Consider the following 21,307-nt stretch of genomic DNA (forward strand, 5'->3'; position numbering starts at 1 on the left):
CGAAATGGCAAAAAAAAAAAAATTCCCCCCAAACAAATGAGTCTACATTAAAAACCAAAATATGGCCTGATAACTTTCACGTCCAGTTTCACTTCCATATCGCCAAGCTTTTTGATCAACTGACTTCTTTCAGCATCATATTTTTGACAATGCAATAAAACATGTTCTATTGTTTCCTGTCCTCTGCTGCACGTGTATGTGAGATAAAACCCATATCCTTGTTTGTTTGTTCAATAGTGTGAAATCCACGACTGCATCAGGAAGTATCCATGGTGGTATTGTAGGTAGGTAATGCTACTGTTTGACTCATGTTGATCTTGTCCAGATTAAGTTCAGCTACTTTGTGTCCCACTGTCCACCTAAAGCTCAAATTCTCTTTTTCCCAGCAGCATTAGAAAGTAATTCTTGTTGGATGATCTTGACCATGTCCTTGTAGACTTGCCCAGTAATGCGCGGAGATGCGTGGTTGCAGTTTCTAGAGTGGACTTATGTATCTTTTAAAAAAATAAATAAATCTTTATTAAAAAATTACAAAAACACAAATGCTGTATGCAACTCTCGTAGTTTAAGGATTGCATTACAATAAATAAATAAAGTAGAAAAAATTAAATAAATACTGAACCCTAACCTACAAAAAATGAGGACGTTCTCTTGTGTGAAGAATCTTTTAGAATTATTTGTTAAGAATGTAAGAGTTCTAAAAGTTCCAAAAGAATAATTTATTTCTAAGATGCCACACAAATTATTTTTGCCGGTGTAAAAAACAGTTTTTCCACCACAAGACAGAGGACCAAAGGTGTAAAACTCCCCCCCACCCCCAGTCAAACAAACTGATGTAAAACAGTTATCACTAACACTAATGGTTGACCTTTGACCTTTAAACTTTTATTAATATCTTTAAAACAAATCAGCACAAACAACACTTTTACCAGCACAAATGTTTGACATGTTTTGTATTTGATAATTATAATAATAATAATAATATAATTAGGGATGGGTATCGTTTAGGTTTTATCCGATACCGGTGCCAAACCGGTACTTTTGAAACGGTGCCGGTGCTTAAACGGTGCTCGAACCGGTGCTTAAAGAATGGAGAACACCAACTTTGTCCAAAAACCTCTCATGTTCAGCTGTTTTTTTGTAAAAAGATAACAATGTTAGCCTTTTCTGCAGCTATAGGGGATTTATGGTATCACTCTTGGCTGGAAGCAGTGCTTAAACAATGGAAAAAACACAAACTTTATCCAAAAACCTCTCATGTTTAACTGTTTTCCACTTTTTCTTTGGTCATTTTAGCCTTTTTGGCCAGGGTGAAGGGAGTATCTGCCATCAAACAAGAAGACAGCCGCATGTAGCTATGATGATGTTTGCTAGTTCACCTTACTGCATTAATGTAATAACGTGGTTAGCCTACTCAACGTAAATTACACACGAACAACATTAAGCGACTCACACAGAGAAGAACGGCTGCTGCTGCCATCATCATCCGTCATCATTTCTGCTACACTGGCAGGGCTAGGGGCCAGGACTCTATTCTTCGGGTTTTTGGGGGATGTTGCTCCGGGTCCGATAACTGGCAACCCACCCGCAGTAGATGTGCACGGAGTGAGGTCTCGCAGCAAGCTATCAAATACAGCGCATTTCTCGGCTTTTAACAAAACGCTATGCGTCGCCAGGTGTTTCATCGGATTTGAGGAGTTACCTCCTTTGACAGTATCACAGTATCAGCTTAAAGCACTTGTTGCAGGCTGCTGAGTTGGCATATTTTGCTGTGAAGTACAGCCATACATTTGACCGGTCCTCCTTGGGCATTTTTAATCTGTAGCTCTGCTCTAAAAGAACGTACGTACCTGGACCCGCCTACTATCCTCGGAAACGTAAAATGATTGGCTAGAATCTAAAGTGTATCACAGCTCAGGAAAAAAAAGCACCGAAATAAAGCACCGAAATGTGCGCTGCTTTTCGGTCTGGTTACTACCGTTTATGTCAGAACCGGTGCCATCATGGCACCGGATACCGGTACCCATCCCTAATTATAATTTATATTCAATGTTAACTGTAGCTAGGCTCAAAGTATTAATGCTATCTTATTTTAATAAATAACACTGTTACATGCAAAACAGGGTGACAAGATATTACTTTAGGGTGGCACACACCACCCCTGTAGAACCGCCCCTGCTCAGTTACTTTCTGAAAGAATGATGACATGACTAATTCTGTTAGTGACGGTGATGCCTCACACTGCACCGATTTCTATGGTGAAGTCATTTCATTTACAGAAAATACTGCAGCACACCTGTTTGGATGTGCATGTCGAAAATCAAGTGTGGAGTCAGAGGGAGCTGCTGAAATACAGATTTCAGAAACTTATTTAAAAAAACTTTTTTTAGGTTTAAATGTGAGATCAGTTACTCCCACAAAATACCATCTTCATCTTTGTATGTGTGTCTTTCTGGCTGCTGTTACAACCAAATTTCCCCTTGTGGGACAATTAAAGGATTATTCTATTCTATTCTATTTAAGCGTGGATCAGCTGAACTCCACATGGTGGAAATGTCTTGTGAAGCGTGGGTGTCACTGTCACAGTCAAGAATACTGGACTTAAAGGTGCTGAGCGTCACGCCAAACTACAAACTTCTACATCATCGAGTGTTGGAGGTCATCGCTTAATGAAGCCACAAGCACAACATAAGGGTCTGAGCCTGAGGTCATCATGTTAGACATCTTTATTCTTCACCTGAGCCTAAACTCACTGGAAATGAGCCTGAAAATGCTCACATATTGAATGGGTGGTGTTGAACACAGTCACTGGTTCAACATGTCAGAAAACATCAGATTAAAAAAATTACATTAAAAAAAAGACAGAATTAGTAAACATTAGATATTAATACGAGTAAAACTTTATTAACAGTTAGAAAATGAAGTTCATTGAAAAGCTAAAGATAATAAATGAACCGTATCTGAGCAGCTTTATAAATGTTTAAAGCAACAAAACTTACATAGAGGAAACATCTGATACTGATGTAGTAATAACACTGTAGTAACTATTGTTATTCAGGACTTAACTCTCTGCCTTATTTGTACTTGACTTACAGATGAATCACAAGAGGCTGTTTTGAATTCTGATCTGATTGTTCTTTATGTTTCCTGCAGGTCACCAAAACAACAAACAGACAGACTTGCAAACAGTCCATTATGTCCTCTATTTCCCTCCATCCTCTGTGTCTCCTCCTGTCTGACCTGCAGGTGAGAAACAGGTGTGAGGTGTCAGCTGTCAGGTAGGTGATGAGTGAAGAACAGAACAGAATCCATTTCCTCTTCAAACTGCTGTCAGACATTATCTACTGCACTCTGATCACATCACTCAGACCAGCTGCTTTCTACAAAGTCTCATCAACAACATCTTTAGAAACAAACATCAACAACCAGGAAGCAGCTTCACCTCTGATCACACACACACTCAACTCTTCTCACCTGGAGGAACAACATGAAGGTTTATGGTGCACATGAGGTTCAACCAGGCCTCTTGGTTTGGTTCTCCCCATGCAACATAACATCTGTATGTTCCAGTATCATTAATGGTCACATTCTTCAGAATCAAAGACACATCTCCATCCTTCATCTGTCTGTCCTTCAGATCCACCCGGTTCTTATAAGCTGGATTCTGGTTGTCTGGATCAAACTGACCAATTTGGTAATAAAGGAGGTTCCAAAGGTCTTTGCTCCACTCTATGGCTACGATCTTGTTGTTTGGAGTTCGACATGTCAGAGTGACGTCCTGTCCAGACTCAGCTGTGATGTTTTTCTGGTCTGAACGAGGAAACAACACAGAGCAGAGAGGTTAAGGGTCAAAGTACAACTGTTCACTTCTACCGGAGTCAATTAGATTGAGAAGCCCCACACACACACATACACACAAAAACACTGCTTTTGTGTTCATCACAGAACATTAGACAACACAGAAACATAATACTTACTGGATAATATAAAAAAACATATTCCTCATGCTGATGATGAGGGTCTGTTGAAGAAAAGATTGGCTTCAGAAAGCTTCTGTTAAGCAAAAACAAAAATACGAGATGTGCTGAGTGGACTGTACTGAATGTGCCACATAATGTGGAGATTATTTCTTTTCATATGTAATTTCCTCTCAAGTTTGAGCTAGATTTCTGGTAAATTTGATGTTGACTGTGTCAGTTTTTACATGATTAGAAATAGGGGTTATACTACGTCTGTAGTGATACAAGGCAAGTACACAGAGAGCCGGGGTACCGGAATAGATGTGTTCGGAAAAAGTGAAGTCAATACTCATTGAGAGGGAGAGAGAATGAGAGGAGAAGAGGCTAGATACTAGATACTGATAGAAATTATTATTAAATAAATTTAATTTAAATAAATTCTATTCTCTAAATTCTATTGGCAACTCTACTAACAAACCTTATAAATAAAATAAAGTTCACTCTGAGTAAAATCATAGCACCCGCCCAGCTGTATAGAAACTCCGTCATGCTAGTGTAACGATGTAAAAGAATGAATATGGTTTTGTTGTTGTTAAATTCCTGTTAAACTTGGGATCTCAACCATGGGTTTATTTTGAAACTTTTATTTTGAAACTCTGCAGCGGAAGTCTGCTACTGGTAAACGGGTTTTCCCTAAGCCTATCTGTTAGTAGCAATGAAGCTTTTGCTGTGGTAAGTTCTTCCTCAGTCTGCCCTGACTGAACATGAGTTTAAAACATATTTGAAAATCCTCATTGAGGTTAACATGACAGTGCATTAACAGCATAAACTGCCCATACAGTAGCATCTGAGTAGATTTCAGTTTTATGATCTTGTTTTGCAATTAATGGGTTAGACGGTAGGAAAAATGGACACGCTGAGCTAGCGGCTAACAGCTAGAGGAGACTGTCGTGTCTAATAATTTGAAACTTCTCTTGATAGTTTGGGCGGAATCCTGTTGCTGGAAACCCATGGTTATTCATGTCCCATGTTATTGCAGGTATGTGTATTTTGAAACATGTATTTGGTTGAGCTGCAGGCTAATTCTGTTTAAGAAATACTGCTTATTAAGTTTTGCCCAGTAGATGGCAGCATTGTTCCATTTACTATTGTACATGAAAGGAAATTTGTCTTTGGTCTGGAAGTTTATTTATATTCACATGAATGTGTATTTAAGTGAATTAATTTCTCTTTTTTTACCTAAACCACAATGCAGTAATGTTTTTATTTTATTTTCTGTGATAAGTTTTGTTGCCATTTTATTTTTCAATCAATATTTGTTTTTTATTTATTTTAAGAAAACTGAGAGTTCCACTATACGATCATTTATTTATCCGTTAGTAGCAATGAAGCTTTTGCTGTGTTTGGGCAGAATCCTGTTGCTGGAAACCCATGGTTATTCATGTCTCATGTTATTGCAGAAACCCACAAAAGGGGAATAAACCACGCCTGAGCTCTACCCATCTCAAGTCCAGAGAGTTTTACTCATACAGCACCGGACATAGAGACTGAGGGGGGGTTACACTAGCTAGTACGCAGTACGAGTTATTGTAACTGACTGTAAAAAGTCTGCACAACCTACCTACCAACCAAACAAACAAACAGGGTGATAATTTTTTAATCCTCTTCATCTCAGAGGAAATAACAGTTTGGTTTCTAATAGTGATGACATCTTGCTGTGGTGATGGGTCCTGCAACACTGACGCACCGACGCATGTATCAAGCTCACCTAGCGATGCCTGTATCGGTGCGTGCGTCGCTTTAAGAAAAAGTCACGTGATCGATTCAGCTGCTGTCTTGCTCATTGCCAACGCGCCAAACTGTGTTTAAAAGGTACCGCATCCTCATCTAACAACGGAATGAGTCACCACCAAAAACCCCCCACAAAATTACTCTCGCAAAGATAAAAAGAAAAAAGAAAAAAAAAAAAAAAAACATCTCTCCATAACAAAATGGACCCTGAAAGAAAAAGAAATGTTTCTGCTGTGTGGGATCATTTTGATCTTTTAACTGCAAATAATATAATATAATAGTTTGTCTTTGTTTCAGTGTAATCTATCAGAACAGGAAAAACAGCAATGTGACTTGAAGTGTAAATTATTTATTTCATTTTATGCAGGTTAAATGTTGCATCTGTTCTGCATTTCTTACACAAACAAAAGCACCTCCTCAGTGTTCAGGCATTACAGAGCCAAACATGAAAATGAGGAGACAAACACACCAAGAATGAACACAGATCGACCTATATAGACACTGAACAGCTTTATCGTCATTTTTTTTTTATTAATATGCGTTTTATTATTTTGAAATCAAGCATCTAGGAAGACTGTTCTGGACCAGGCAGTCCTGAATTTTATTATAAAGGACTGCCAACCCCTTAGTATTGTGGAGAGTGTCGGAGAGAAACATTCCACGATCAGAGGATCCTTTAACGTACTGGGGGAATAGGAAGACATCTTATCTGAACCTTATCCACCTGGCTTTCCAGTTTTTGTACCCCAGCTTCATCTGTGCCTGTGAGTTTTCCAAAGCTGGGGAAATGGTGTAAAAAAAACGCAATAGACTGAATGCAAAAACATTGGATAAACTTATTTTTCTGAATAGAAATTTATAATAAACTGAGTCAAATGGGTAATATTACATTCACAATACTTTCATTTTAATTTTCACTTAATGTCATTCACAATATATTTTAAAGATGTCTACAATATTTGCAATGTAAAAGATATAAAATGATTCCATGGAAAGTACAATACCTTACAGTGTACAAGTATGACTAGGTCATTGAATCAGTGTCTGTTGTCTCAAGTAAGTTGCCTGCAATGATATTTAAGGTCCAGCAGGTGTCAGTATGGAGCAAAACAGCAGCACTGTGTCGACACAGTATCGATACAGTTTGGAGAATGTGCTGAAACGCTTCACGAGGCCTCATCTACACATCACTAGTTTCTAAAAGTTAAATCTCACCTGCAGAGACAAACGCGAAGACACCGACAAACATTAAACAGTAGAGTGACGCAGCTGTTCCAGCAGCCATTTCTTCTTCTTCTTCTTCCTCTTCTTCTTCTTTCAAGTTTAACGGTAGCTTGCATCCAAAATTGTTGCATTACTGCCATCTCCTGGCTTTTAATCTTCCATCACTCCTGAGTCCTCAGATCCTCTTGATGAGACCAGCATTCCTCAAAAAACGAAAAACCATCACTTTCCCTTCACCATGACTTAACTTATCAACCACTTGTTCAAACATAAGTTCCCTTCCACCACTCATTTCACCCCACATCACCCTCCTGTGCCTTGCATACTTACTACAACTAAGGAGTACATGCTCAACCATCTCCATAGCATTGCACCCATTACACAACCCAGTCGGATGTTTCCCTATCTTAAAAAGAGTGCCATTTAAAAAGCAGTGGCCTGTTCGTATTCGACTGATAATAACCTCCTCCTGTCTCTTTAATCCGCTGCTCTTCTTAGCTTCTATTGTGTTTTGCACCCTATACAAATGTCTCCCTTTTGTGTCATTATCCCATTTGCCATTTGCCAGAAGTTCTTACTTTCTGTCCAAAGTATACTTTTCCCTTCAGATATTGACAGTGGTATCTGTACATCTATATCGACTTTTTTAACAGCTGCTTTGGCCAACCTATCTGCTCTTTCATTACCCACAATGTCTCAAGATGGCGCTGGAGTGACGGCAGCCTTTCCAAGTAGCTCTGCAACACCGAACTTGTTTCTTAACTTTCAACTGTTTTAGACTAGTCTTTCAAACTTTTTTTAACTTCCTTTAGTCACTTTACTTTCTACCTCTTAGATATACTATGGATAACGCACTTTTTAAAACTTCTGGAACCAGCTCCTTCATCTACTCAAGAGCGGAGCTGCTGGCACTTAACACAAAGGCACAGACCGGCATCAGACACAATATCCCGGCCGAGCTAAAGAGGAGCTACAGAGGCTGCAAGGCTGGAGCGAGGAAAGCGGATAACCGGAGGCGATTCAAACCATCAATCCCGACAGTGATCATGGGCAACGTGAACTCGTTACAGAATAAGATTGATGAACTGTGCGCTCTGAACAACCACCGACTCTACCGTGAGTGCAGTTTGTTTATCTTCACGGAGACGTGGCTAACCGAGCTAACGCCGCAGGCTAACGTAGACCTATGCGGTTTCACATCCGTGAGAGCCGATAGGGACACACAGGCCAGCGGAAAAAGCAGAGGTGGGGGACTCATTGTCTACGTTAACAACAGATATTGTAACCCCGGACACGTCTCCGTTAAAGTATCTGTATGTCGTTCGGACCTGGAGCTGCTAGCTGTTAGCTTGCGGCCATATTATCTACCTCGGGAGTTTAGTCATGTGATCTGTGTGTGTGTGTTTACATCCCTCCGAGGGCCGACGCAACAGCTGCCTGTGAGAAAATACACACAGTTACAGCAAGACTACAGACACAACACCCTGAGGCTTTCATTATTATATCTGGAGACTTTAACCATGCCACACTTGATTCTACTCTGGCTGCTTTTCACCAGTTTGTGAATTGTCCCACACGGAGCAACAGGACAATTGACCTACTGTATGACCTACTACCCCCCTCCCCCCACTAGGGAAGTCAGACCACAACCTGGTTTACCTACAGCCACAATACACACCCCTCGTCCAAAGGCAGCCTGTCACAACATGCTCCATTAGGAGATGGACCCCAGAAAAGGAGGATGCTCTGAGAGACTGCTATGACACCACAGACTGGGATGTGCTCCTGAGCCCACATGGTGAGGACATAGAGGGGGCGACACACTGTCTGACGGACTACCTCAACTTTTGTGTGGACACGGTCGCCCCTGCTAAGACAGTACGGTGTTATCCTAATAACAAACCGTGGGTAACACAGGAAGTCAAAGCTGTCCTCAACATGAAGAAGAAGGCTTTCAGGAGCAAAGTGAAGGAGGAGATGAAAGCAGCACAGCGGGAGGTGAAACGCTGCCTGAGGGAAGCAAAGGACACCTACAGGAGGAAGGTGGAGCAGAAGTTGGAGAGGAACAATATGAGGGAGGTCTGGAATGGTGTGAAAACCATCACAGGCCACAACACCAAGAAAAGCACAGTGGGGGGGACTGTGGAGAAGGCAAACGAACTCAACAACTTCTTCAACAGGTTTGACCAGCCCACAACCCCCCCACCCTCACCTTTACTACAGAGCCCTCTCCCTACTCTCCTACCTCCCTCGCTTCCCCCCCTCCCTGACACTATGACATCCCCCGCCTCCTCCTTCTCCAACCCCTCTCTAAACAGCACGACAGCCTTTCTCCCCCCCTTCCAATCATCTCCCAGTGTCACAGTGGATCAGGTCAGGAGACAACTGAGGAAGCTTCGCCCCAGAAAGGCAGCAGGCCCAGACAAGGTGTGTCCTAGGATGCTAAAGGCGTGTGCTGCTGAACTTGGGGAGCCGCTACAACGAGTCTTCAACCTCAGCCTGCGACTGGGGAGAGACCCCGCCCTATGGAAGACATCCTGCATCGTCCCGGTCCCCAAAAAGAACCGGCCCAATGAGCTGAATGACTTCCGACCGGTGGCACTGACGTCACATCTTATGAAGACTCTAGAGCGGCTCTTCCTTAACCTCCTCCGACCACAGGTACAACATGCCCAGGACCCACTACAGTTCGCCTACAAGGCAGATGTCGGTGTGGAGGATGCCATCCTGTACCTCCTACACAGAGCCCACTCACACCTGGACAAGGGAAAAGGCACGGTCAGGATCCTGTTTCTTGACTTTTCCAGTGCCTTTAATACAATCCGGCCCTGTCTGCTCCAGGAGAAACTAAACAGGATGCAGGTGGACCCCTGCCTGGTCGCTTGGATCTCCGACTACCTCATCGACAGGCCACAGTACGTCAGGCTGAAGGACATCACGTCGGACACTGTGGTCAGCAGCACAGGAGCACCACAGGGAACTGTGCTGTCCCCACTTCTCTTCACCCTGTACACCTCTGACTTCTGATAACTCTGAATTATGCCACATTCAGAAGTTTGCAGACGACACGGCCATCATGGGGTGTATCTGGGATGACCAGGAAGAGGAGTACAGGAGCCTGGTGAGGAACTTTGTCACATGGAGTCACACAAACCACCTGCAACTCAACACCTCAAAGACCAAGGAACTGGTTGTGGATTTCGGGAGGTCCAGACCAGGTCCACTGCCAGTTCAGATAGAGGGAGAGGAGGTGGAGGTGGTCAACACATACAAGTACCTCGGGCTGTGGGTGGACAACAAACTGGACTGGTCATGCAACACGCAGAACCTGTATAAAAAAGGCCAAAGCCGACTGTACTTCCTCAGGAGGCTGAGGTCTTTCAACATCTGCAGGAAGCTCCTGAGGATGTTTTACCAGTCAGTGGTCGCAGGAGTCCTTTTCTATGGTGTGGTGTGCTGGGGGAGCAGCACAGCAAAGAGGGACTCATCCAGACTGGAGAAACTAATCAGGAAGGCTGGCTCTGTGGTCAGCATGAAGCTGGACACTCTGGTGACAGTGGCAGAGAAGACCTTAAAGAAACTGATGGACATTATGAACAATGCCGGGCATCCTCTGCACACGGTCGTAAACAATCAGAGGAGCCTATTCAGCGACAGGCTGCTTCTCCCCAAGTCAAAAACCAACAGACTTAAAAACTCCTTTGTCCCACACGCCATCAGACTGTTTAACTCCTCACTGGAGGGGAGAGGGAGGAGAAACAGGGGGACAAGGGAGGGCGGGAACAACTGAGTTGTAGGTGCTTTTTTACACTGTGCAATATTTGCAATATTTGTTTTTTGTTTTGTCTTTTTTCTTATATTTGACTGTGCAATAATCACTGTGCAATATACTCACTCAAATGAGCAATCCTATTTATCCATATTGTATATTCTGTATCTATATATGTGTATATGTGTATATATGGTGTATTTATGCTTATATCCTTACTCTCATTCCCCTTAATGTATCTGTAACATGCAACTTCTTTCGGTGCTTTGCTACTGGAAACTGAATTTCCCGGAGGAACCCACCCGAGGGATTAATAAAGTTTCATCTAATCTAATCTAATACCCACATGAGCCAGAGTCCACATTATTACTACATGTTTATTTTGGACAGACAGTCTATGATGAGCAAAAAGAACGTCATACAAAATCTGCTGATGGGTAGCTGTGTACCCTTGTTCAATACTTAATAACGCCGACAGTGAATCACTACATATCAGTACTTTTGAGATGCTGCTATCTTCCACCCATTCTAGAGCCAGCAGTATGACATACAACTCAACTGCATATATACCCAGACAATTTGATGTTCTTTTTCCACTGCTACACTAGTTGCTTCAGTCTTAGGATCGTTTGATCTGTATACACCTTTTAAAAAGTTACTGTATTTGCTCTCCAATCTGTTAGAAAATTTTTGACAAATATCTGTGGTCAATTTCCTCTTCTTAGTATCTGTTAACGATCTGTCTACTTTAATGTATTTCAATCTCCATATGGCTCGTAAAGGCCACAACACTGTCTGACTGAAGTCTTTGTCATGCACTTTAAAAGTTCTTGCCCTATCATCCCCAACCCACCCAAAACTATTTTTAAAAACCTTTTCCCTTTCCCAAGAATTCTCTAACACTTTCTTAACAGGATGGTGTTCGTCATGACCTTTTAAATTTATCCAATAATTAACCATCAGCTGTCGCCTTCTAATATACAGTGGCATTTCTCCTGATTCCACTTGTAGAGCACATAGTGGTTGTGTTAACTGCCCCTAAGCAAAGTCTTAGTGCTCGAGCTTGGATTACATCCAGCTTCTTTAAGGAAGTTTTAACCACTGATCCATATACCACACACCCATAATCTAATCGTGATCGAATTAACGTGACATAAATACTTTTAAGTGCATCAAAATTAGCACCCCACGTCAGTCCTGCTAAACACCTCAAAATATTAAGAACCTTTTTACTTTCCCCACAACGTGCTCTATGTGATTTTTCCAAGTTAATCTCTTGTCAAAAACCACACCCAAAAAAACAAAACAATCCACCCTTTCTAACTCTTTCCCATACAAGTATAACAGCTTATTACCCCCAATTTTCTTATTTGTGAAAAGCACTACTTTAGTTTTCTCAACAGAAAATTTAAAACCCCATTCTACTTCTTCATTCTACTTCATTCACTTTTCTACTTTACCTATCCCCTCAGGAAGTTTCTTGACGAGATGGTCAACATTCTTCCCCCTCACCCATAACGCTCCATTGTCAGCTAAAAGTGATTTACCATAACTATCAGACACATCTTTAAAAATATCATTGATCATAAGTGAGCAAACCGTTGGGCTAACTACACCTCCCTGAGGAGTTCCATTTTCTGTTTTACACGGCTCAGAAACATGCGACCCTATTTTAGCTTGACTTGTTCTGTCACATAAAAAGTCCAATACCCAATTAAACATACTGCCTCCTACCCCTGCTTCATGTAACTTAATCAGTAGACCGTCTCTCCAAAGCATATCATATGCCTTTTCTACATCAAAGAAGACAGCAACTACCACCTCTTTATTAACTTGTGCTCTCCTGATATTATCTTCCGAACATAAGACAGGATCCATCGTCCCTCTTCCTCTACGAAAATCACTCTGATAGGGTGCTAATATATTTCTTGACTCTAAAAATTGTACCAATCTCTCATTCACCATCCTTTCCATCAGTACATCAGCAGCCATTTCCGTAGTTCTTGTAAGTATTATTGGTGGTTGGCAAACAACTGCATGGTGCATCACCGCCACCACTGATATGGACAGGAATCACGCTCAAAAACAAAACAAAACAAAACAAAAAACCTTCATATCCTTCCAACCTTCCCTCTCTCAAAAACTGAAACAAAGCCTCATAACATTTATCCCCGACTCCTTCTGTAACAGCAACAAGATCCAATTTCATATTAATGTTACTGAGATTTTGGACCAATTTTCTCCTCTCTACCTTATACTTCTGACACTGCAATAACAAAATTTCCTTCTCTCCACAATAATCACATTTCCCTGCATTATGTTTCCCTATCAAGAATAGTGTAGAATTCAAAACTGTATGTCCAAATCTCAGTCTTGACACCACCACCTCCTCTCGCCAACTCCTTCTTGTGGCTATCCTTACTGAACCTCTATTAAAATATCTGACCGACATTTCGAATGACCGTTCTGTAGACTAACCAAGGCTGCACTTGAATCTAAACAAATAATTGTTTTAAGTCGCCTCAAATCTTCCACCCACTGTACCGCTAATAGAATTGCTATCATTTCTCCTGTAAACACAGACAATCCATCATTAATCCTCTTCCCAATTTCTACCATAAAGTCTGGAATTACTACTGCCACCCCCACTTGACTAGCTGGATTCTTTGAAGCATCCGTATATACTTGCACATACCCATAATACTGATCGATGTAACCCTGAACTGTATTTGAGTCTAGAGCGCCTACCAGCACAATATATACCGATTTCTGCTCTCTGTATAGCTAATAAAACTCTCTATGGGTAACAAAACACACCAGTGGCAGGGTAGATTAAAGGTTTTACACTTTTACTGTTGTTCACATTTATTGCCCCCATCGTATAGTGTTAAGTCGGGGAAGGTGCGGCTTTTTAACTTGGAAATCTGATTTGAAGAGATGGCATTCCAGTTTCAAATTCCAGCTGGGAACTTGGAAATTCAGATTTAATCTCAAACACAGTGAGCACATGAAGCAAAAGCACAGGTGGTACCATGAAAGAGCTGGGACAGGATCAGTGGTAGATTTTTATCCTGCTTCACAGCTTTCTGATTTTGCGTATCTGCTGTAGATTTTATTTATAGGTCTGCTATATCTTTTACAATGCTGCTGTCCAGCTTCGTCAGTGTTTTTTAATAACACGCTGCACACCATGCTAGGTTTTCCACTGTTGGTGAAGTGAATCAGCTTGTCGGTGCAAGACTGTTATGTGTCAAACTGAGTTCTCTTTGGTAGTTTTCAGAGAGAAAAGAGAATAGGAAACAAGGAAACAATGTTTTTTGAGAAAAACAAACAAAACGTTGTTAAGGAGCGTGGCTGAGTGTGGCTTATCACTGAAAAATAGATTCAGTATTTCTGTTGTATTTAGTTGTGACTGAATAACTGTACCAGTCAAAGGTTTGGACACACCTGAGGCCACGAGTGTTTCTCATTATCTGAGACAACCCTTTCCCCGTTGTACACAGTGAACCATATAACAAATATTTATTTAAAATTTGTTCTGAATTGATAACAGTACATTGATAAATTTTAGATCTACAAATTTTGAACATGACATAGCTGTGGGTGTATGTGGTTTGGTTTTCCTCACTGGGCTGTAGCTCCTGATTCATCCCAGACAAATATTCATAAACAGTACATACATGATTGCCTTTTACTGTATTGTCTCATTAGAATTTGTTGCTGTTGTTCCATGATTTAAAAATTGTTTGATACTGCATTTTTTTTTGTTTAGTTCTTTGTATTTCTTTTGTGTTTTGTGTGTGTTTTTCAGCATTTATTATATTTACTAGTGTTTACTTTAGTTGCAGTGCATTTGACCTCTCAGGGCTACTATACAAATACACCAACGCAGTGTAGTTTTTCACGTTATTAGATTTTTATTAGTCATATTACATGATTTTGAATTATATGTCAGTGCATGTTGTTTACCTTCAGTGTGTGCTCAAAACGCTTTTGCAGCTTTCTGTTCGAGACTTTAATGGAAACTGCTGCTCTGCCAGCCCATCATGTCCCTCACCATCATCACACAAGTTTTCTTTATTTAAACTTTTTTTTTTTCATTCTTTATTTGCTTAGTGTTTGTATTTGCTTCTCCATGTATTTCCTTACTGCGTTATTCCCATAGTGTGGGCCAACGACCCCTGGTGGACTGCAAATGTACTACAGGTGGGCCACAGTAGTAACAGAAATACAGTTTGAAGTTACACACATGGATAAACGGATTTGGCGAAATAAAATTGGTAATAGGAGGTGGTTAGTGTGTAATATTACTCATTACCCTGGACCAAATTTACTGCCCTTGTATTGAAATTTGTGTCCCAGCGGCAGGTTGGTCACACATCAGCATTAACACTTTGCATATGACTGGGCAGCAAATTAGAGCCAGCAGCCTGTGCTGTTGATGATTTTTTAAATACAGTTTTAATATCATTGTCACTTTCTTTTGTTTTTGATTCAAGTGAAGAATTAAGTCCTTTTCTGGTTTTTATGTGGACCGCAGCACTCTTGACTTTATGAATGGCTGCCTTCCTTTATTTAGCCTCGAGTTGTTAGTTCCTGGTTGCATTAGTTGTTCCCTGTGTTTGTTTCTCTAGTTATTTGTTAAAATTTAAGTTCATTCCTGTTTCTATGTTTCCCTGTTCAGTTATTGTTTCTCACATTCTGTATATTTATTTTGATGTCTTCTTATCTCCTTTACATTGATTTTATCTCGTTTGTGTTTAGTCTCACATTCCCTCCTGTCATGCAGTCTTTGTTTGCATCTCATTTTTCACAGCCAAATAAATTACCTATTTTTAAACTACTGCCTGTATTTCTTGTCTGCCTTTTGGGTCCTCAAAATCACCCCACCCAGGCTGCATGTATCTGGGTGTATAAACAGTACAGTGTGTATGAATGATCTGAAACCTTGGCCCATTGTCCCAGTGGAGATTTATAACTTGATTTCAACAGAACCTTCATTACAGCAGCTTTATTAAGAAGTTAAAGGGACTAGATTTTAATATGTGTTTTAAGAAAAAAAAGAGAGAGATTGTCAGGTGTGCCGTGGGAATTTATTTAATTTTAATTAGTTGCTCCAAAAAATACAATTTAATAATTACTACAAGTAATAAAATCATAGTTGGGCATCTGTGCTTTCAATGCAGTGACTGGTAGAGCAATTACTCTTTCATGTCAGTGGGTAGCGCAACATCACCTTGTTAAGTTAAGACAGAGTTAGTGATGTGCGCGCTACATGGCAGCTGCAAGACGTACAACAAAGATGGATAAATATTTGAAAAGAAAAACTGCGGACTCAGAACTGAGCCCTGGAAAAAATTCTAATCCAGGAGAGCCGAGTATGAGCGGTAGTCAAAAGAAAGCAAAAATGGTGAGCTCGAGAAAGCGATACACCCAGATGTTATTGTTTTCTGCACCGTGAGGCGCTCGTTCCCAAGACTTTACCAGCAGACCTAGTTCCTGTGTCAGATGATGTCGTGCGCATGGTAAACGTCATCAAGACAAGACCTCTGAAAAGCCGCATATTTGCATCTCTGTGCGAGGAAATGGGAGCAGAGCATACAGCCTCATTGCTCCACATGGAGGGCTGATGGTTGTCACACGAGAAAAGTAGTGGCCTGTGTGCATAAGCTGTGAGAAAAGCTAAAAGTGTTTTTGAGTGAGGAGAGGTACAATGATGCAAAGCTGCTTGCAAGTGATTAGTGGTGTGCAAGGCTGGCTTACATGGCAGATATATTTCAGCATTTGAATGAACTGAACACACGAATGCAAGGAGGAGATGAAAACCTGCTCACAAGCACAGATAAAATAAATGGATTCCGTTCAAAGGTGAATCTCTGGCAACAACATCTGGAAAATGCCAACCGTGGCATGTCCCCACTCACTCAGAAATGGCAAGGAGATATCAAAACTGCCACACTGTGTGAAATAATAGGTAAACATTTGAAAACGCTTGAGGAGAAGTTGAGAAGTTGTCCTCAGTCTCCACTGAATGCATTGACTGGGTAAGGGACCCATATAGCTCAGCAGCAGTTTTCAGAAAGGAGGAGCAGGAGGAACTAACTGAACTGAGACAAGACCATGGTTTAAAGCTGAGCTTTGCTGATCTATCTTTGGACACTTTTTGGTTGACTGCTGCCAAGGAGTTCCCCATTCTGGCAAACAGAGCCATTTTGACATCGCTCCCATTTTCCACTACATATGTGAGCAAAGCTTTTCGAACATGGCTGCTATAAAAAATAAAAACAGAGAGAGATTAAGAGCTGTTGAGGAAGAGCTTTGTGTATGCCTTTCTTCAATTCACACACAACACGCTCTGTTTAGACCAGACCAAACAGTGCTGTTTGATTGATGGCCCTTAGTATAAAGACTTGCCTCGGACTTTGTTTCCCAATTTTGCTTTTTATAAAGTTATTTGTTATTTACATATGGCCTAATAATGATCCTTATTGCTGTTTTAGAGAGGAGCGGTGCTTCAAAGGATAGTTGCAGATTTCTGTCAGAATCTGCAGATTATACAGTACAAATAAAATGTTCACGTTGTCTTCCCAACAGTTTCACTAACATCTACACTGGATGCCCAGGAAGCATTCGCGATGTCTTCTCTGGCGCTGATAATTGGCGTATGTTTTGTGTCAGCGACATGACCATTCAAACAGCAGTCGCTTTCTAAAACATCAGATACGTATCGGAGTCAGTACCACATACGAAAGTGACCCAGATCGGATTTGAAAATATCGGATTTGTGCCGTTCACACTGTCACACCATGATCGGATATGGGTCGCATAGGGTCCAAAAAGTCAGATTTGATGAGCTTTTGCCTGCAGTGTGAACGTAGCCAAAAAGCTTTGTAGCTGAATACTGACTCCTGAAACTACAACACATCACACTGACACACACATTACACTTCTTTGTCAAATAGTTCATTAGAGCCCTCCCAGGCCCATGCTGCCATCACACAAGTATTGGGGTCATTATTACTAGTTACATTACTTCTGTGTTACTCTATTACATGGCATGAGTTACATCACCACATAATTACCAGTCAGCAAAGTTCAGACTAACCAAAACTGTATTATTCTTTATCTGATATCCAGATGTGTATCTGATACATACACAGTATATTTCTTTCTATATGACTGTTACTCAAATAACAACCTTCTCCTCAGATGATCATTCACACACACACACAGTCATAACTTTTTTCTACGGCTAAGCGTTTTCTACAATTTGCACACTCTCACACTCTGATCAGGAACAACTCAGGGTTCAGTATCCTAAGAAGAAAATACTTGTCCAGGGATACTTGGACAGACTACAGGAGCCAGTGATCAATCACCTGACTTTCCAGTTGGTAAATGAGCCTCTGTACCAACTGAGCCACTAATTAGCAATAACCATGAACCACCCACAGAAAAGAGAAAGAGCTGTGAGATGGTGGCAGCGAATGACAACAGTAGTAAAAATGTAATACTTGTAATCTGTTAGTCTCAAAGAAGTCCACCATCACAGGATTAAATGACTACAGGCCTGTCTCCCTGACGTCTGTGGTCATGACGTCCTTTGAAAGACTCATGTTGAGCCACCTGAAGGACATGAGAGCCCCTGCTGGACATCCTGCAGGTTCACTACTGAGCAAACCAGTCAGCTGAGGATGCATCAGTATGGGACTGCACTACATCCTGCATCACCTCAACCAACCTGGGACATGCGCCAGGATGTTCATGGCTCAGCTTACTAACCCGCCTCCAGACATAGATCCTCAGCACCAAGAACACAAAGAACCAGGCAAGCTCTACTCAAAAAGAAAAAATAAATACAGGTCATTTAAAAGTGAACTGCTCATTTCTTTTCATTCTAGAAATTGCAATGTTCTTTGTTTCATCAGTCCGATTGTTCACCCCCCCCAGGCATGTTGAATTGTAGTTTTTAAATAAAACATTTTCTGTAATAAAACGCAAAAATATATAAATACTCTCAGGTGGAGTCAAAGTCAAAGAAAATAAGATAAATATGCAGTCTGAAAAACTAAGACATGAAAAATGTACATTTACTCTGTCTTCTTGGACGGCTTTCTGAGTTTGTGTATTTGTGTTTCTGTGTGTTGTGTGTGCAGTTAGTTAGCGAGTGTGTCTGGACACCTAAAGGAGAGTGTGGTGGCTGCAGTGAAGAGAAACGAGCATGTCAGCATCCTGAAGTTTGCCCTGTGCTTTGGTTTGACTGTACTCTCGCCATCCGACAGCTCTGTCAAGAAGTTTTATTTTACTTCTTTACAAGCTAAAGCCATTCATTGATCAGTAGCAGACAGTACAATGCCTTTGTTGTGGGTAAAAACACCTCTGCAGGTTCTTCATTAATAGAGTCACTGCTCTGTCCACGGGTTATTTTAGCAAGTCCTAAATACACCACAGTGGGAATACAGATTAAAACAAGGGCGTAGATTTGGTTTTGGCATTGGTGGTGACGGATGATTCAACCACCAAACCCTGCCCTGTTTCTTTTTTTTCCCCTTTTTGTTTTTGCAGGAGAAACATACTTGCCTACATATGCTTTAAAACCATTTAAAACTACAATTCATAATTTTACATGTGAATTATATAATGTTAAATTACTTAAGTATTTTAGGCTTTAGTTTACTTCAGCCATATTCCATATAAATCAGGTATCATGCAAAAATAAAAATACAGTCATGACAATAAAAGAATATGACTTTAAGGACTTAACAACATTACTTCAGTTATAGTACACCAACATCTCTTATACATTAGCACTAAGGGAACACTGAATGACCTGGTGGTTTTTGTCCATAAAACTACTCATCTAAGATTACCACAAAGTAAAAGATCTCTCAGCAAGATGATGCAACATTTTAGGCACTGTTGCTCCTATCATTCATGTATATTCTATACATGAACTACTGTTACAGCAACAGACATGGACTACTGGTGTCCCACACAACAACTCAATGTGAAGCAGCCACACACATGCCTGCTCCTCTCGTTAACTGAGATAAACTGCTGGCATATTTGTTTTACATCTATACTGTCCAGTCTGTCCTGGTGGACACACAGCAGCATTGTTTAATCTCATTGTCATTGTTGACCTTAGCCATGTTTTTAGTCTTCTGAGGGCACTGAAGCTTCTTTCAGCCTCAGTACCTGCGTTTTATCCTCAGATTAAAATTATTATTCTGTGCTTGATGTGCCTCACCTTTGGCCCTGGCTCTTCCCCTCTGACTGCACTAGCACATATTGCCACCTGATAAAATAACACATTGATTCATGCCATATAAAAAGTGAGACGTGTCAATTCAGATTCTTTGTCAAATATACACTAATGAATCAATTTACATCAGCAGCCTAACAATTGTTAATAATTATTTAGTATGAACTAATATTTAATAAATACTAGTTAATCTATAGCACCAAATCATCAGTCAGTCACCTGTGACCTCACCTCTTCACCTCTGTCTGAGCTACAACATGGCAGAGCTGCCTCTGTCACCTGATAAATAACAGTGAGACATTCCAAATACATGCAGTCACACATGTGCTTCAAATACAGTCATGAACCAACAAGTCATCATCCAATTTCACCTGTGATCTTGTGTCACCATTACTCTGAGCTTTGTGTTGGTTCTTCTGTCACCTGACAAATTGGACATACATGACAATAAGAATAAAATGTGGAGCTGCTTCAGTGTTTCTGTCAGTTTGTGCAGATCGTGACTCATCAGTAATGTTTGTAGGCTGAGTGCATTTTTAAAACAATTTGTGCAAACTGCACTACAAGGTGGAATATTTGCAAAATCATGACTATGACCTATGAATATGTCAGTGCCATTAGGATGAAATTATTGTGTCACCAACATTTTGACGTTAGACATATAATTTTAACAGCCTCTGTAAACTAATATCCTGGCCTGCTCAAAGCTGCCGTTTTCTCTGACAGTTTCAATCAAAATTAGAAATGCTGCTCTGAGACTGAGAGAACTAATAGTGCTGCCTGTTGTGCAGTTAGTTTCCAAAACACGTTCTTCATGGTTACATACAGTTTTAGACTGATGTGAGCCAAAGCCTAGCATAGCCTGTCACGTTATTATGACGGACACATTTTATGAGTGAACTTGACTTTAAGTGACTTACAGGGTTCTTTGAAAAATACTTTCTTATATCCAGGATCTTCCGTTTTGCTGCCGTCCTCCTCTTGGGCCTCGCAGCGCAGGCTTGCCGCTGCTAAAACTAAACAGAGCTCCCTGAAAGGCACAGCCAATCACATTGGCCATATTTGTCACATGAGGTAGGACTCCAGTAGAGGACGTAATTTAACTCTTTCTGCACCGCTGGGTGAATGAGACGCTGACAGATCGTTTTTTTTTTCTATCGGTTTAGTTTTTCTTTACTCGAAGAGATCAAATTATTGGTGGGGACAATTCAGTAATCGCTGGATATTGGTGGGGACATGTCCCTTCTGTCCATGCCAAATCTACGCCTTGGATTAAAAGATTTAGCTTAATGAATGCCT

The 21,307-nt window shown here is 40.8% G+C and overlaps 1 protein-coding gene and 1 long non-coding RNA gene across 4 annotated transcripts; one reads left to right on the forward strand and one right to left on the reverse strand.

The window, feature by feature from the left end:
- The first annotated feature begins 235 nt into the window (after positions 1-235).
- Positions 236-3,257, forward strand: LOC146389840 (uncharacterized). The gene is made up of 3 exons (XR_014798571.1): positions 236-284; positions 2,524-2,707; positions 3,154-3,257. It is a non-coding gene; the product is annotated as an uncharacterized LOC146389840 (long non-coding RNA).
- On the reverse strand, positions 2,712-21,304 carry LOC146389841 (hepatitis A virus cellular receptor 2 homolog). Of its 3 annotated transcripts, XM_084913837.1 has the most exons (3): positions 6,966-8,452; positions 3,475-3,810; positions 2,712-3,240 (listed from the first exon to the last, which is right to left on the reverse strand). In XM_084913837.1, the coding sequence occupies exons 1-3, from the start codon at positions 7,033-7,035 to the stop codon at positions 3,203-3,205; spliced, it is 444 nt and encodes a 147-aa protein (XP_084769963.1). In that variant the 5' UTR covers positions 7,036-8,452; the 3' UTR covers positions 2,712-3,202. The 3 variants fall into 3 exon arrangements, 1 of the variants encoding a protein (XP_084769963.1); XR_014798506.1 differs by lacking the exon at positions 6,966-8,452 and adding an exon at positions 20,929-21,304 and having other exon boundaries at positions 2,712-3,810; XR_014798507.1 differs by lacking the exon at positions 6,966-8,452 and adding an exon at positions 3,978-4,421 and having other exon boundaries at positions 2,712-3,810.
- Positions 21,305-21,307: the final 3 nt, after the last annotated feature.

This window comes from Perissodus microlepis, chromosome 3, assembly GCF_051167445.1.
Source record: "Perissodus microlepis isolate ML-2025 ecotype Zambia chromosome 3, ASM5116744v1, whole genome shotgun sequence".
Taxonomy (NCBI): domain Eukaryota; kingdom Metazoa; phylum Chordata; class Actinopteri; order Cichliformes; family Cichlidae; genus Perissodus; species Perissodus microlepis.